Source organism: Erinaceus europaeus, chromosome 12 (assembly GCF_950295315.1).
Source record: "Erinaceus europaeus chromosome 12, mEriEur2.1, whole genome shotgun sequence".
In the NCBI taxonomy this organism is placed as follows: Eukaryota; Metazoa; Chordata; class Mammalia; order Eulipotyphla; family Erinaceidae; genus Erinaceus; species Erinaceus europaeus.
The window spans coordinates 45,102,337-45,118,974 of record NC_080173.1 but is presented as its reverse complement, the minus strand read 5'-3'; the positions used below and the strand labels follow the sequence as shown (position 1 = coordinate 45,118,974).

General features: G+C 48.0%; 1 protein-coding gene and 1 long non-coding RNA gene across 3 annotated transcripts in view; one reads left to right on the top strand and one right to left on the bottom strand.

The window, feature by feature from the left end:
* LOC132541908 (uncharacterized) overlaps window positions 1-11,742 on the bottom strand; it is a 32,099-nt gene extending 20,357 nt beyond the window's left edge. The window contains exon 1 of the long non-coding RNA XR_009553020.1: window positions 11,620-11,742. This is a non-coding gene — a long non-coding RNA (uncharacterized LOC132541908). The remainder of the gene's footprint in view (window positions 1-11,619) is intronic.
* NAGS (N-acetylglutamate synthase) lies at window positions 11,661-15,808 on the top strand. Of its 2 annotated transcripts, XM_007531835.3 has the most exons (7): window positions 11,669-12,358; window positions 12,877-13,151; window positions 13,261-13,474; window positions 13,683-13,863; window positions 14,198-14,369; window positions 14,475-14,657; window positions 15,240-15,808. In XM_007531835.3, exons 1-7 carry the CDS (start codon window positions 11,729-11,731, stop codon window positions 15,391-15,393), a joined length of 1,809 nt encoding a protein of 602 aa, XP_007531897.2. In that variant the 5' UTR covers window positions 11,669-11,728; the 3' UTR covers window positions 15,394-15,808. The 2 variants fall into 2 exon arrangements, with proteins under 2 accessions (XP_060059392.1, XP_007531897.2); XM_060203409.1 differs by lacking the exon at window positions 14,475-14,657 and having other exon boundaries at window positions 11,661-12,358.
* Window positions 15,809-16,638: the final 830 nt, after the last annotated feature.

The window sequence follows — 16,638 nt, the reverse complement described above, 5'->3', positions numbered from 1 at the left end:
GCAGGTGTCTGTCTTTCTCTCCTCCTCTCTGTCTTCCCCTCCTCTTTCCGTTTCTCTCTGTCCTATCCAACAATGACGACAACAACAATAATAACTACAACAATTAAAAAAAAAAAAAAAAGAAGCCTCGCATGATATGTTGAATTTCTGCAGTGTCTGTTGTGATATCTCCTCTTTCATTTACTATCCGATTTATTTGGGTCTTCTCCCTTTTTTGTTTTGTGAGTCTGGCTAAAGGTTTGTCGATTTTGTTTACTCTTTCGAAGAACCAACATTTACTTTCATTGATCTTTTGTATGGTTTTCCTATTCTCAATGTTATTTATTTCTGCCCTAACTTTAGTAATTTCTGTCCTTCTGGTTGCTTTAGGGTTCCTTTGTTGTTCTTCTTCTAGGTCTTTAAGATGTGCAGTCAGGCTGTTTATTTGTGCCTTTTCTTGTTTCCTAATGTGTGCTTGTATAGCTATGAACTTCCCTCTTAGGACTGCTTTAGCTGTGTCCCAAATATTTTGATAGCTTGTGTCTTCATTTTCATTGAACTCTCGAAACATTTTGATTTCTTCCTTGATTTCCTCTTTGACCCAGAAGTTGTTAAGAAGTGTACTGTTGAGCTTCCACATTTTGGTACTGTTACTAATCTTTTGTTGATTGTTAAGTGTTAATTTAATTCCACTGTGGTCTGAGAAGATGCTTGGGATGATTTCAGTGCTCTTGAATAGGCTGATGCTGTCTTTGTGGCCTAACATATGGTCTATCCTTGAGAATGATCCATGTGGATTTGAGTAAAATGTGTATTCCAGTTTCTTTGGATGAATGACTCTGAAAATGTCCAATAGTTCTAGTTTATCTATCTCTTCATTTAGCTCCCTTATGTCTTTACTGATTTTCTTCCTGTATGATCTGTCAAGTTGAGGGAGTGGGGTGTTGAAGTCCCCTACTATGATTGTGTTACTGTTAATATATTGCTGTAGCTCTTTCAGTAGATGTTTGATGTATTTAGATGGCTTCTCATTGGGTGCATAGATATTAATAATTGTTAAGTCCTCTTGATTGACTGATCCTCTGAGCATTAAGTAGTGTCCATTCCTATCTTTTTTAATCTTATCTATTTTAAAGTCTATCATGTCAGATATGAGAATAGCTGTTCCTGCCCTTTTTTGTGGGCCATTGGCTTGAATGATAGTTTTCCATCCTTTCACTTTAAGTCTGTGTTTGTCTTGTTGCGTTAGGTGAGTTTCCTGTAGACAACATATTGTTGGGTTGTGTTTTCTGATCCATCTTCCTACTCTGTGTCTTTTAATAGGTGAATTCAGGCCATTCACATTTATTGATATCAAAGATTGAAGATATTTTAACGCCATTCTTGTAGAGTTTTAGAGTGTTTTGATATATGTTCTATTTGTGGTGGTCTGGTTGTTTATAGGAAACCTTTCAGAACTTCTTTCAAGGCAGGCTTGGTGATGGTTGTTTACAGAATGGGAGAAGATCTTTACATGCCATACATCAGATAAGCGTTTAATAACCAACATACATAAAGAGCTTGCCAGACTCAACAACAAGACAGCAAATAACCCCATCCAAAAATGGGGGGAGGACATGGACAGAATATTCACCAGAGAAGAGATCCAAAAGGCTGAGAAACACATGAAAAAATGCTCCAAGTCTCTGACTGTCAGAGAAATGCAAATAAAGACAATAACGAGATATCACTTCACTCCTGTGAGAATGTCGTACATCAGAAAAGGTAACAGCAGCAAATGCTGGAGAGGGTGTGGAGTCAAAGGAACCCTCCTGTACTGCTGGTGGGAATGTCAATTGGTCCAACTTCTGTGGAGAATAGTCTGGAGAACTCTCAGAAGGCTAGAAATGGACCTACCTTATGACCCTACAATTCCTCTCCTGGGGATATATCCTAAGGAACCCAACACACCCATCCAAAAAGATCTGTGTACACATATGTTCTTGGCAGCACAATTTGTAATAGCCAAAACCTGGAAGCAACCCAGGTGTCCAACAACAGATGAGTGGCTGAGCACGTTGTGGTATATATACACAATGGAATACTACTCAGCTGTCAAAAATGGTGACTTCACCGTTTTCAGCCGATCTTGGGTGGACCTTGAAAAAAATCATGTTGAGTGAAATAAGTCAGAAACAGAAGGATGAATATGGGATGATCTCACTCTCAGGCAGAAGTTGAAAAACAAGACCAGAAAAGAAAACACAAGTAGAACTAATGGAATTGGCGTATTGCACCAAAGTAAAAGACTCTGGGGGTGGGTGGGTAGAATACAGGTCCATGAAGGATGATAAATGACATAGTGGGGGTTGTATTGTTAAATGGGAAACTGGGGAATGTTATGCATGTACAAACTATTATATTTACTGTTGAATGTAAAACATTAATTTCCCAATAAAGAAATAAATTTAAAAAAATAAAATAAATATCTACATAATCTTACAATCTTGTAATCTACTAAAAAATGAAAGAAATCTCTAAAAAGAAAAAAAAATAGGAGAAGGAGGAGGAGAAAGAAACTAATCCAATTAAAGAATGGTATTATAATGTAAAGGTCCACTCAGGGGGGAAGACAGAGAGGGGGAGAGAAAGACAGACACCTGCAGACCTGCTTCACCGCCTGTGAAGGGACTCCCCTGAAGGTGGAGAACTGGGGGCTCAAACCGGGATCCTTACGCCGGTCCTTGTGCTTTGCGCCACGTGAGCTTAACCTGCTGTGCTACCACCCGACTCCTTGTCCTATAACTTTTTATCTAGTCATCTGTCAAAGGGCAGAACCCTTTTTTTTAATACCATTAGGCTATCTCCCTAGGGAAAGACAGTTATATATTTTTTTATTTTTATTTATAAAATGGAAACACTGAAGGCAGGGTAGATAGCATAGACTCTTGTGCCTGAGGCTCCAAAGTCCCAGGTTCAATCCCCCGCACGACCATAAACCAGAGCTGAGCAGTGCTCTAGTGAAGAGAAAAAAGAAAAAAAAAACTTAAAATGGAATCACTGAAAAGACCATAGGATAAAAGGGGTACAATTCCACACATCTCCCATAACCAGAACTCTATATCCCATCTCCTTCCCTGATAGCTTTCCTATTCTTTAACCCTCTGGGAATATGAACCAAGGGTCACTATGGGGTACAGAAGGTGGAAGGTCATTGCTTCCCCACTGAACATGGGCATTGGCAGGTCTATCCATACTCCCAACCTCTTTCTCTTTCCCTAGTGGGGCAGGGCTCCAGGGATGTGGGGCTCCAGGACATACTGGTGTGGTCGTCTGCCCAGGGAAGTCAGGTTGGCATCATGCTAGCATCTGGCTGAAAAAAAAACTTAACATATAAAGCCAAACAAATTGTTGACTAATCATGAACCTAAAGCCAATAATGTTGCAAATGAAGATTTAGGGTCTCCATTTTAGAAATAGCTAGTAGGTCTATTTTTAGGTATATTCCAAGGGGCCCATGACTTCATTAGTTTTTGCCTGAGACTGACATCTGATATGCAGGTGGATCCAAGTTATTGTCTTGGGGAGATGATGTCATGGCTAGAAAAAGGACTAGAAAGCTGGATCAGGGAAGAGAATAGCTCCCAAATATGGTAAAATTGTATAATTATTGTTGACTGTAAACCCCATTGATTTGATGTGATCTGGGGTCCATATTCAGTATAGGAGCCTATGTGACCTCTACATCCCTGTAGATCTGAGCTCACATTCTGTGGTCATGAGCAGGAACGTTCCAAGTTGCACCAATTTCAGGACCCTTCTTCCTCAGGTGGTAGATAGAGTATGCTATCCAGCCTCCCTTTGGAGGATGGAACATTCTCTACCATTGTTGATTCACACTGAGGGCAAGGTCTTGTGGGGGCCACAAAGGGGTCCATTATGTTGTTCCTTATGGAGATGACCAGTGACAATGGAGAGAGGGATTTATTTGAGGTCTAGGCCCATCATGTCGGTGTGGGAATCCCAGGACTCCCCAACTAGGGCCTCAGATGATGGGGTGGCCCGATAGTGACTAAAGAGTCATCATTAAAGTATGCCAGTCTCTTGCCCTTATTCTGCTTTTATAAGGTTAGCTTTGGAGTGACTGAGAGAAGTGTAACAGGAAGTAGGTGAGGAGGGTATCTAGATCTCAGTAGAAACTATTTCATTATGAACTTTATGGTGTCTTTTTAGGTCTTTCTACTTGCTTACTTCATTTATTGACTCACTGCAAATGATTGTGTACTTTTGCTTTCAGGTATATATTTTTTTCTAATTTATGGATACATGTGTACATATGCCCTGTCTCATGGTACCTGGTCTATATCTAGGTTTTGGGGCTTGACAGAGTTATTTTAAAATGAGTGTATTTTGGGAGTCAGCGGCAGCACAGCGGGTTAAGAGCACATGGCGCAAAGTGCAAGGACCGGGGTAAGGATCCCAGTTCGAGTCCCCAGCTCCCCACCTGCAGGGGAGTCACTTCACAGGCGGTGAAGCAGGTCTGCAGGTGTCTATCTTTCTCTCCCCCTCTGTCTTCACCTCCTCTCTCTATTTCTCTCTGTCCTATCCAACAACGATGACATTAATAACAACAACATCAATAACTATAATAAAAAAACCACAAGAACAAAAAAGGGAATAAATGTTTTTTAAAAAGAGTGTATTTATGTGCTCACTTTGGCAGCACATATACTAAAATGAGTGTATTTATTTATTTTACTATTTTTTGCACATTTATTTGTTTTAGTCATCTAAATTCCACATATCAATGAAACTATCTTTGTCCTTCACCTCTTTTTTTAATTTATTATTTTTTTATTTCCTTATTAGGGGATTAATGGTTTACAGTCAACAGTAAAATATAATAGTCTGTATATGTATGACATTTCCACATAACAATACAACCCCCAGTAGGTCCTCCTCTAGGACCTGAACCCTCTCCTACCCTCCAGAGTCTTTTACTTTGGTGCAATACACCAACTCCAGTCCAAGTTCTGCTTAGTGTTTCCCCTTCTGGTCTTGTTTTCTGTCTATGAGGGAGATCAACCCATATTCATCTTTTTGTTTCTGACTTATGTCACTTAACATGATTTCTTTTATTTTTTTAAAGAAATTTTTTTAATTTATTCATGAGAAAGATAGGAGGAGAGAAAGAACCAGACATCACTCTAGTACATGTGCTTCCAGGGATCGAACTCAGGACCTCATGGTTGAGAATCCAATGCTTTATCCACTGCGCCAGCTCCCAGACCACACTTAACATGATTTCTTCAAGCTTCACCCAAGATGGGGTAAAGAAGGTGAAATCACCATGTTTAATAGCTGAGTAGTGTTCTGTTGTGTATTTAGACCACAACTTACTCAGTCACAAGATTACTGTATTTATTTATAAGAGGGAGTGAGAGAGAAAGAGAGAGAGAGAGAGAAAGAGAAAGAGAGAGAGAGAGGGAAATTAACCATAGCGTCACTCTGGTACATATATTGTCAGGAAACAAACGCAGGGCTTAAGACTTGAGAGGCCAAAGCTTTATCCACTATGCTACTTTCTAGGTTGAGAGACAGATTTTTTTTAACCCTTTCAGTATTAAATTCCTTTTCATTTTATTTTATTATCCTTATATATTTATTGGATAGAGACAGAGAAAACTCATGAGAAATGGAGAGATAGAGAAGGAGAGAGACACACCTGCAGCCATGCTTCACCACTCATGAAGCTTTCCTCCTGCAGGTGGGGGGTGGAGGCTTGAATCAGGGCCCTTGTGTATTGTAACATGTGCACTCAAGCAGGTGTATCACCACCCACTCCCAAAGTATTAAATTCCTAATTTCAAAATTGCAACTAGTGGGTGGGGATAGGTAACATAATGGTTATGCATAGACACTCATGTCTGAGGCTCCAAAGTCCCAGGTTCTATTCCACACACCAACAATAAACTAGAGGTGAGGGGAAAATTGCAACTAGTTATAGAGATAGTGTTACATTAGCATTTTAGAAAGACTCCTTAACATGTGATCAAGGAGTGGGCAGAGTGGATAAAGCACTGGATTGCAGGACACGACTCTTGACATAGCCTCTATCCTATATGTAAGCATGTCTGTGTTGACCTGTTTGTCTTTATGACTGTACATCTACACATCTATGTAACTGTGTGTCTTAGTGGATGGCATGGAGCTCTACGTGTGTGTGTGTGTGTGTGTGTGTGTGTGTGTGTGTGTGTGTGTGTGTGTGTGTGTGTGTGTGTGTGTGTGTGTGTAAACTTTCCTTGAGCAACCCAGGAGGTGGCCCAGTGGATAAATTGTTGGACTATCAAGTGAGAGGTCCAATATATATCACAGAGTGATGCTCTGGTTCTCTTTATTATTGATTAAGATGAAGAAGGAGGGTCATCCAGGAGGTGGCGCAGCAGTAAAGCTTTGGACTCAATCATGAGGTCTTGAGTTCGATCCCCGGAAGCACATGTGCCAGAGTGATATCTGGTTCTTTCTCTCTCCTCCAATCTTTCTCATAAATAAATAAAATCTTTTAGAAAAAAAAAAAAGATGAAGAAGGAGGAAAGGAAGAAAGTGGAAGGAGAGGGAGGGAAGGAAGGAAAACTGATTCCCCTCAGGTGCTGTGACTGAAATTGCCCTGTAGGGAGAAAGCTGCATGAGCATGAATCTGTGCTGCAAGTGTCTCTTTCTCTCTCCCTCTCTACCTTCCCTTATCCTCTTGATTTCACTCTGTCTCTATCCCACCCCCCCAAAAAAAAACACAAATAAGATATATAAAAGTATTATTAAAAAAAGAAAATTCAGGGGCCAGGTGGTGGCACACCTGGTTGAGCATATATGTTACAATGTGCAAGGACCCAGGTTCGAGCCCCTAATCCCCACCAGCAGGGGGAAAGCTTCATGAGTGCTGAAGTAGTAGTGTTGCAGGTGTCTCTCTGCCTCTCTCCCTATCACCCCCTCCCCTCTCGATTTCTGGCTGTCTCTATCCAATAAATAAATATTTTTTTAAAAAAAAATTCAAACAGGGGAGTCAGGCGGTAGCACACTGTGTTAAGCGCAGGCAGCGCAAAGCCCAAGGATCGGCCTAAGGATTCCAGTTCGAGCCCCCGGCTCCCCACCTGCAAGGGAGTCACTTCACAGGCAGTGAATCAGGTCTGCAGGTGTCTATCTTTCTCTCCCTTTCTCTCTCCACGTCTCTCTGTCCTATCCAACAACGACATCAATAACAACAACAATAATAACTACAACAATAAAACAAGGGCAACAAAAGGGAATAAATAAATAAATAAAAAGATTGTTTAAAAAAATTCAAACAGGAAACAGATCAATAATGATTGTGCAGGTGTCCAAGGAGTGCTGACCCCATGCACCCACAGTTATCTCCTCCAGAAAGTGGGTCAGTTCCCCCAACTAAAGGCTGGCCTTCCCCCAAGAAGAGGTGATGGGGACACAGTGACACCAGGGTCATTGGGCCTGGGGTTAATCATCTACTTGGGGCATCCCTAGGCCCCATTGGCTGCCTGGGGCCACAGCCCTCTGGGCTAAAGCCCAAAGGAGTAGAGAGCAGCTTCCAGGCTGCCTAGGGGGGGTGGGACTGGGGCTGTTGGCTACTGAAATAGGGTGCCCCTTAAGCAACCCCCAGCCTAAGAAGGGAGATATCCACCCTGGCTTCAAGGAGCCCCAGTCTGAGAGCAGAAAGGCCTGGCTCCTGTATAAGAGCTTCAGTGTAAAGAAACAGGCCACCCTCACCCTCACAGGGCCCAGCACCCTCACAGTGGGAGGAAGGGCCTGGAAGGAGTGGAGTGAAGTCTGCACAGGGAAGAGCCCCAGAGCCACAACAGGAGAAAGGGGAAAAGGAATCCTGAATGAAGATGGGCCAGAGACGGTGTCCAGTGAAGAGCCTGGGAAGGGGAAACAAGTTTGAAGTTGGCGGGGAGGGGTGAGCTATGTGGGCAGGGAAGAGATTGTGGAGAAAAATTAAGATCATACCCAAGGGCTAATGTGGTCCTCTGGTGGACTGTGCAAAGTGTATTGGGAGGGCAGGGGTAGATAGCATAATGTTTATGCAAAGAGACTATCATGTCTGAGGCTCCAAAGTCCCAGATTTAATCCCCCACACCACCATAAACCAGAGCAGTGCTCTGGGAAAAAAAGAAAAAAAAAAGGAGGAGGAGGGGGAGGAGAAGGGGAAGGGGAAAAGGAAGAGGAAATAAACAAAGTGTATTGGGTGGGGGCTAAAAGAAAAGGAAGAGAGAGAAAGCCCCAGAGTTGGCCCCACAGGCTGAGATGAGGAGGTAGTACGATTATTTCACTCCCAGGTCCTTGAGCATTGCAACATGTGAGCTCAACTGGGTATGTCACTGCCCAGATTCCAGAATTTCTAAATAGTGGAGAATCTTCCTCCTATGGAGGAAGACACAAAAGTCATCTCCCTCCACCCCAACTCCTACCTGGAACTTTGTGTACATGCAGGGGTGTGTGTGTGTGTGTGTGTGTGTGTGTGTGTGTGTGTGTGTCTGTTGGGGTGGGGGGGTGGGAATACTAGGAAGGGGTGAGGCACATCCCAGTCCCTTCTGGTCAGTCAGGAAAGAAGCTCAGGCAGAGCCCATTCAGGCCAAGTCCCAGAAGGCCTGAGCATAGGACTTCACAGAAGGAAGGAAACAGCAGTGGATGTGTGGCCTTGGGCAGGTCACTGCCCCTCTCCTGTGAGTCTCCTCTGTAGCAGCAGTGTGGGACTAGCTTGGAGTGTTCCCTAGGGTTGGATGGCCCCTCTGAGAGAGCATGAGATACAGCATTAAGAAACAATACATCGAGAGTCCGGGGGGTGGTGCAGCAGGTTAAGCGCAGGTGGAGCAAAGTGCAAGGACCGGCTTAAGGATCCTGGTTCGAGCTCCCGGCTCCCCACCTGTAGCGGAGTCACTTCACAAGTGGTAAAGCAGGTCTGCAAGTGTCTGTCTTTTTCTCCTCCTCTCTGTCTTCCCCTCCTCTCTCCATTTCTCTCTGTCCTATCCAACAAAAACATCAATAACCACAACAATGTTAAAAAACAAGGGCAACAAAAGGGAAAAATTAATTAATTAATTAATTTAAAAAAAGAAACAACGCATCACATTCATTACTGTTCTCAAATCCTTTCTGAATAATTTATATATTTTTTATTCTATTTACGTACTAGATAGAGACAGAGAAACCAGGATGAGGAGGGAAGATAGGTAGAGAGAAAGAGACACCTGCAGTACTGCTTCAGCATTCATGAAGCTTCTCCTCTGCAGGTGAGAACTGGGGGCTCGAACCTGAGTCCTTGCACATGGTAACTTGTGTACTCAACCAGGTGCACCACCACCCAGCCCCTTCTTTCCAAATCCTGCTCAAGAACATGGATCTGGAGCACAGTAGCTTTGCTTTAAAGACAAATTCCATGGCTAACGTACTGATTGAGTGTCCTTGGTCCTCACATACAGAAATTTGTGCTTCGATTTCCTCCCGTGTAAAATGGGAGTTGATGTTCTTGCTGGTGTCATGCTTTTCTGGGTGTCTGGCATGTGGTGTCAGCTATCAGTCTACCTAGCAAAGAGTCTCACAGGGTACTAGGGTCTCTGTAATATCTGGCACTTAGTAACTATCTTTATTACCAAGACAGTAGGCAGCACTAACCAGCTGTACTTTAGTAACTGTTTTTTTTTTTTGGTTGTTTTTTTTTTTTTTTTTTAGTTTTTTTTTCAGTGTAATGTACTGATGACATATTATTTCATTATTTTCTTGTAGTGTCAGTGAAGTCATGACGCATTTTTGCATAGAAAAAAATGTTATGACTTTTCTAAAACCCAGTGTTTTGTTTGTTTATTTATTGGGGCATTAATGTTTTACAGTCGACAGTAAATATAATAGTTTGTACATGCATAACATTTCCCAGTTCTCCACATAACAATACAACCCCCATTAGGTCCTCTGTCATCACGTTCCAGGACCTGAACCCCCCCCCCCACCCAAGCCAGGGTCTTCTTTTTTTTTTTTCCCTTTTGTTGCCCTTATTGTTTGGCATTGTTGTGGTTATTGTTGTTGTTGTTATTGATGTCGTCATTGTTGGATAGGACAGAGAGAAATGGAGAGAGGAGAAGACAGAGGGGGAGAGAAAGACAGACACCTGCAGACCTGCTTCACCACTTGTGAAGTGACTCCCCTGCAGGTGGGGTGGGGAGCTGGAGGTTTGAACCAGGATCCTTCCACCGGTCCTTGCGCTTTGTGCCATGTGCGTTTAACCTGCTGCGCCACTGCCTGACTCCCCAGAGTCTTTTATTTTGGTGCAATAACCCAATTTTGTTTGTTTGTTTGTTTGTTTTTAACCAGAGCACTGCACAGTTCTGGCATGTGGTAATGCCCAGGACTGAACCAAGGAGCTTCAGGCAGAAAAGTCTTTTACACAACCATTATACTGTTGCTCCAAACCCATGTTCTGGTGTTTTTTGTTTGTTTCTTTCTTCTTTTTTTTTTTTTTTGAGGGGGGTGTTTTTTGCCAAGAGGATTATTACTGGAATTCAGTGCTTATACAATTTCCATTTTCAGGGAAATTGTATAAGCACTGGGAAATGGACTTCATTTCCCAGGGGGCCATTCCTACTACTTCTCCTTCTGATAGAGGTAAGAGACAGAGAGAAAGAGACACCTACAGCACTACTTCACCACTTGTGAAGCTTCATTCCTGAAGGTGGACACCCAGGTCCTTGAGCACTGTAATGTTCATACTTTACTGGGTATGCCACCACTCAACCCAGTTTATGGCAACACTTTCTAGTTAGACTTCGGAGTTACAGGCCCAACAGAGATATATTTTAGGGTTTTTGTTTGTTTGTTATTGCTGACCTGGTCCCATTCTTGTGCACCACTCCCAAGTCACCTTTTTCCCCTGTCTTTAATTTTTCTTTCAATTCATGATTTATTTATTTATTTTGGATAGGCAGACAAACTGAGAGGAAAGGGGGAGATAGAAAGATAGAAACACCTGCAGTACTGCTTCACCACTTGTGAATCTTCCTCCTGCAGGTGGGAACTGGAGACTTGAACTCGGGTCCTTGCACACTATAATGAGTGCACTCAACTAAGTACAATACCACCCTTCCTTTATTTATTTTCTTGCTATTTCTTTCCTTCTTTCTTCCTTTCTTTTTTTTTCCTGCTCAGCTCTGGCTTATGGTAGTGCTAGGGATTGAACCTGGCTGGGGCTTCTACTCCTCAGGTATAAGAGTCTAATCCTCAGGTATAGGAGTAAATTGCTGTGCTGTTTCCTCAATCTCAACAGTCACTTTTTCTCGGGATGGGGAGTAGAACCACGGCTCTGGAGCTTCCTCAGGGGCCATGGCACCAGTGTTGGCGCTGAGGCTCAAACCTGAACTGTGGCCATGACAGGTGCCCTATCCGTAAACATTCTCTCTGACCAACATTTTAAATTTAAGGGGAAAAATTGATATGAAGGATGATATGAGGACGTGGTACCCAGAGTTTGGCAAACACCGACAGCCTCGTGATTCCAGCTGCCAGGCGGGCTGCATCCCGATCCTCCAGCTGGGCGAGCACTCCTTCCCACCCCTCCCCCAGGCCTGCGCAGCCCAGTCCCCTTTCACCAGCAAAACTCACATAGACCCCAGCACCCTGGCTCCGCAGAACCCTTCTTGGAAACGGCGTTGGCAGAGGATGAAAGGCCGGACGGCAGTAGTGAGAGTCGCCAGTGGGTGGCGGCCCAGCAATGCGCACCCGGGCGGGGGATCCCAGCGGCCCCGCCCCCGGCCCCGCCGGCCCCTGCTCCCCAGCACCCAGAGGCGCCCCACGGTGCCCCGCCCTCGTCAGGCCCAGTCCCGCCCCCGGCCGGTTAAGAGCCCCCGGGAGCCTGGTGCTTGGGACAGACAGACGCAGGTCAGTGGGGGTGGGGGGGCGAGCTGGTTTGGTTGTCATGGCAACGGCGCGGCTGGCCGGGGCCCTGCGGGTGGCGGCGGCTGGCCGGAGGCTGCGCGCACCCCGGGGCGCGGCTGACACGCGGAGGCTGAGCGGCAGCGCGGGGCGGCGGGCGTCCGGGGGCGCCAGCCCGGGGCGCCGGCTCAGCACCGCTTGGGCGCCAGCCCAGCCCGCGCGCGAGGAGGCCGAGGGCGCCGACGAAGATGCCCACTCGCCCGCCGCCCGGGAGCCGCGGTGGACGCCGCCCCCCGCGCCCCCGGGGTCCCCCGAGTCTCCGGGGCCCCCGGCCGGCCGCTCTCTGGTGCAGCGGGACATCCAGGCCTTCCTGAACCAGTGCGGGGCCAGCCCCGGGGAGGCGCGTCACTGGCTCTCGGAGTTCCAGACCAGCCACCACTCTTCGGACAAGCCCTTCGCCGTCATCGAGGTGAGCGGGACCCAGACTCCCGGGGCCCTGGCGGGTCCGCTGCGCACACTGCGGGCTGGAAGCGGGAGGAGGACCGCGATGGAGCCGGGAGGAGTGCCGGGGCTGGGTAAGGCCGCCGTTCCTCCCGCTCCCGCGTCGGGGGTTTGCAGCCCGTGGAGAGCGACGCGCTCTCTAGAGAAGCCCCTCGCACCCTGAGTGCTGGGCAGCAGGGGCTTCAGGCTGCGAATGGGAGTCTGGACAGGAGCCGTCGCTCTCCCCTCCCCCAAGGTGTCCGGGAGCCCAAGGTCGCAGGGAGGAGCGGAGGGAGGAACACCAGTATGAGATAAGGGGATGGCAAGACCTAGGGGGCAAAGGGCGGAGCAGATGGGCGCAGGTGGCCAGAAATGGGGCCTGGCAGCTCCTGAGCAGGGTGTGGACGCAGAGAGGGCCCTTGGGGCCAGGCTGGAGGACGGGGGTGGGGGGGGAAGCAGCAGGAGTCAGAACCAGTGTCACCCTCGTCAATTCCCGCTCCCCCTCAGGTGGACGAGGAGGTACTCAAGTGCTATCAGGCGGTGTCCAGCCTGGCTTTTGCGCTGGCCTTCCTGCAGCGCATGGACATGAAGCCGCTGGTGGTGCTGGGGCTGCCTGCCCCCACCGCGCCCTCGGGCTGTCTTTCCTTCTGGGAGGCCAAGGCACAGCTGGCACAGAACTGCAAGGTGCTGGTGGACGCGCTGCGGCACAATGCAGCCACTGCTGTGCCCTTCTTTGGTGGCGGGTCGGTGCTGAGTGCCGCTGAGCCCGCCCCCCATGCTAGGTTAGTGTTTCACCCCTACATACAGCACTCACTCAGGTCCTCAGCTCGGGCTGCCCTGCCCCTCCTGCCTCCTAGAGGAGGCTCCCTGAATACTGCATCCGGTCCACAGCTATGGTGGCATCGTCTCAGTAGAGACTGACCTGCTGCAGTGGTGCCTGGAGTCAGGCAGCATCCCCATCCTGTGTCCCATCGGGGAGACAGCTGCACGCCGCTCAGTGCTCCTGGACTCACTGGAAGTGACCGCGTCACTGGCCAAGGCACTGCAACCCACGAAAATCATCTTCCTCAATGTCACAGGCGGCCTGCGCGACAGCAGTCACACGGTGTGCTCTAACTTCCCCGTCCCCTGTCCTTGAGTCCCTCTTGAGCCCCTTTTGAGCTAGTCACACCTGTAGGGGAGGGGACAGAGGGGCACTGTCTGTGTTTGTGGGCTTGAGCTCTCCTCGCTGAGGACAGCGGGAAGAAAGTGGGTGGGAGTTCCTAGGCACAAGGGCAGTATTCCTGGGGCTCACGCCCTCACCTCGGATGCAGATCCTGAGTAAAGTGAACCTTCCGGGTGACTTGGACCTGGTGACCAATGCTGAGTGGATGAGCACCAAAGAGCGGCAGCAGATGCGGCTCATTGTGGACGTCCTCAGCCGCCTGCCCCACCACTCCTCAGCCGTCATCACTGCGGCCAGCACACTGCTCACTGAGCTCTTCAGCAACAAGGGTGGGTGCCACAGGCAGACCCACAACTGTACAGCTTTGGTTCTTGTCCCAACCTGGGGAAGGCCAGCTAAGAGGGCTGGAGCTTGGGCGGGACTAAGCAGGTGCACAGGCCATAGCTGTGGGGGCGGAACCAGGTGGAGTAAAACCAAACACCTGAGGGTATGAGACTAGTGATTCTGGGAGGTCAGTGGGTCTTGAGTGAAAAGCATCTTCTTGGGAGAAACTCACATACAAACCCATGTGGACCCACCAGCCTCACCCTACCTGGAATCCCGCCTCTAGCTGGGGACCAGCTTCCAGTCACTAGCATGGCCCCCTCTTCCATCCCACCACAGGCTCTGGAACCCTGTTCAAGAATGCAGAGCGGACACTGCGAGTGCGCAGCCTGGACAGCCTGAACCAGGAGCGCCTGGTGACCCTGATCAACACCAGCTTCGGCAAGAAGCTCCGGAACGACTACCTGACCTCACTGCGCCCACGGCTGCACTCAATATACTTCTCTGAAGGGTGAGCCCACAGGCACCAGAGGGCAGGGATGCAGGGACTGAGGGACAGGCACCGCACAGCCCAGACCCAGGAGAGGTCCCAGCCTGCCTCTCCCTGCTGCACCAGGTACAACGCAGCTGCGATTCTGACCATGGAGCCCGTACTGGGGGGCACCCCTTACCTGGACAAGTTTGTGGTGAGCTCCAGCCGCCAAGGCCAAGGCTCAGGTCAGATGCTATGGGAGTGCCTTCGCCGGGACCTGCAGACACTTTTCTGGCGCTCCAGGGTTACCAATCCCATCAATCCCTGGTAGGTTCCGCTCCTAGGTCTGTGCTGCCACCCTCCAACTCCAGCTTGCTGAGCTCCCCTAATTTTGTCAACCAGACAACCCCGGAAAAGCCTCCACTCCCAGCGTGGGTCATTCAGCAGAGAGCAGACACCCACCTAGTCATGCAGTTTCAGAGGCAGAGCACACTTAAGCCCTGTTTTGCCCTGAGTGGCACTCCCTACCTGCTCTATAGCCTGCCTCTTCCCTGGTTCCAAGAAACTTCCAGTTTAATTCCAGGCCCAATTGCCAAGCTCCAATCCCTTCACCATCACTTCCTTGCACGGTGAGCATCAAGAAGTGACCAAAGACCCCACCCCTTGCTGCACAGCCAAGGTAGTATGGGGAGAGCAGGAACCCTCTTCTCACTAGCCTTTAGCTGTGTGACATGTTACCTAGCCTACTCAGGGCTGCTTCCAAGAATAAAGCATTGATTGCAGGCTCTAGGTTGCTGTTGAGGAGATAGTATCAGATGGTAGGCAGCAGGGCCCACCAGGATGTGTAGCAAGTAGGAGAGCCTCAGTAAATGAACTGGCCTTGCGCTAACCTCCCATCCCACCCCCCAGGTACTTCAAGCACAGTGATGGAAGCTTCTCCAACAAGCAGTGGATCTTCTTCTGGTTTGGCCTGGCCGATATCCGGGACTCCTATGAGCTGGTGAACCATGCCAAGGGACTGCCAGACTCCTTCTGCAAGCCAGCATCTGACCCAGGGAGCTGACCTTCACTACCAGCCTTGTAGGCCCTGGGACAGCCAGGATGGACCAAAAGCCATGCCTGTTGGAGGTGACCTCAAGCAGCTGAACCAGACTGAGTGATCTGCAGAGAAGGAAGTCGCCTTCTCCTACTCTGTCCAAAGGCAGGCACCTGAATGGGAAAACACAGGAAAGAGGCCCACCCAAGATAGCTACTTGCTCCAAGCCACAACTAATAATCTTCAGTTTTCAGTCTAGGGATTTGGGAGGAAGGCTCGCTTCCAAGGGTTCTACTCAGAACTAACCTTAAGGGTGGGCCAGGTTCTGTGGCCTCTGTGATATATATATTCCCTTGTCATCTGCTTGACTACTCATTTTAATTCTTATGGGACTTGCAACTTTTCAGGAGGCCTTAATTAAAATGCAAACACTTGCCTGAGAGCTCACACTCAAAAGGAAAAGGAAAAACTCTTGAGGTCTGGGGAACCAGGGGACTCTCAGAGGAACAGAGAGCCAGCTGAGAGCATCTTCCTCATGTGGGGCCAGCAGCGCCCAGGGGAACTCTGCTAACTTAGGGGACATCCTCCACTCTGTAGGCAGGACTCAGAGCTGAGTTCAGATCTGGATGCTTTCCCCAAGGTCCCACTGGAGGATATTATCTATCACTGTGGGACCAGAACCCCTCTTCTTCTTCTTCTCCTTCTCCTTCTTCTAGCGTTTGCCCTTCTTCCGCAGCCAGTCAACAGCGTCAGGTTGAGCCTGATGTAAAGTTTCGAGACCTCCTTTGAATCTGGAGAGGTGGCAGTCATTTTAAAGACAAGAGTTCGGACTGGTGAAATAGCTCACTTGGATAGTGTGCTCTTGTGGCCCGGCAGGTGGCGCAGTGGATAAAGCACTGGTCTCTCAGGCATGAGTCTAGTGTGCTGTTTTGCCAAGTCCACAACCCAGGTTCAAACTCGGCCACAACCGCATTGAAGGAAACTTTGGTACTATGCTCTTTCTCTCTCTCTCTTTCTCTCTCTCTCTCTCCCTCTGCTTATTAAAAAAAAAAAAAAAAAAAGTTCAAAGCCAGAGTTCAAAAGTTCATTCAACTTTTTTGAACCTTCACAATCCACAATATCCCAGGCACTATACTGACTGCCAAGGTTACTGTCAGGAGAAACATGGATAAGTAGGGGAAAAAAACAGGGACTGTAACTGAACCAGTCCCCCAAAATAATCTCTACCTCTCCTCAGAGAGGGTTGGTATCAAGTACATACCTGGCCAGGGG

Bases quoted from the DNA above. Each gene is read 5' to 3' on its own strand.
- NAGS (XM_007531835.3), top strand. From the start codon at position 11,729: ATGCGCACCCGGGCGGGGGATCCCAGCGGCCCCGCCCCCGGCCCCGCC. The intron at 13,152-13,260 runs GTTAGTGTTTCA...TCCGGTCCACAG, and splicing joins GAGCCCGCCCCCCATGCTAG to CTATGGTGGCATCGTCTCAG. The intron at 13,864-14,197 runs GTGGGTGCCACA...ATCCCACCACAG, and splicing joins TGAGCTCTTCAGCAACAAGG to GCTCTGGAACCCTGTTCAAG.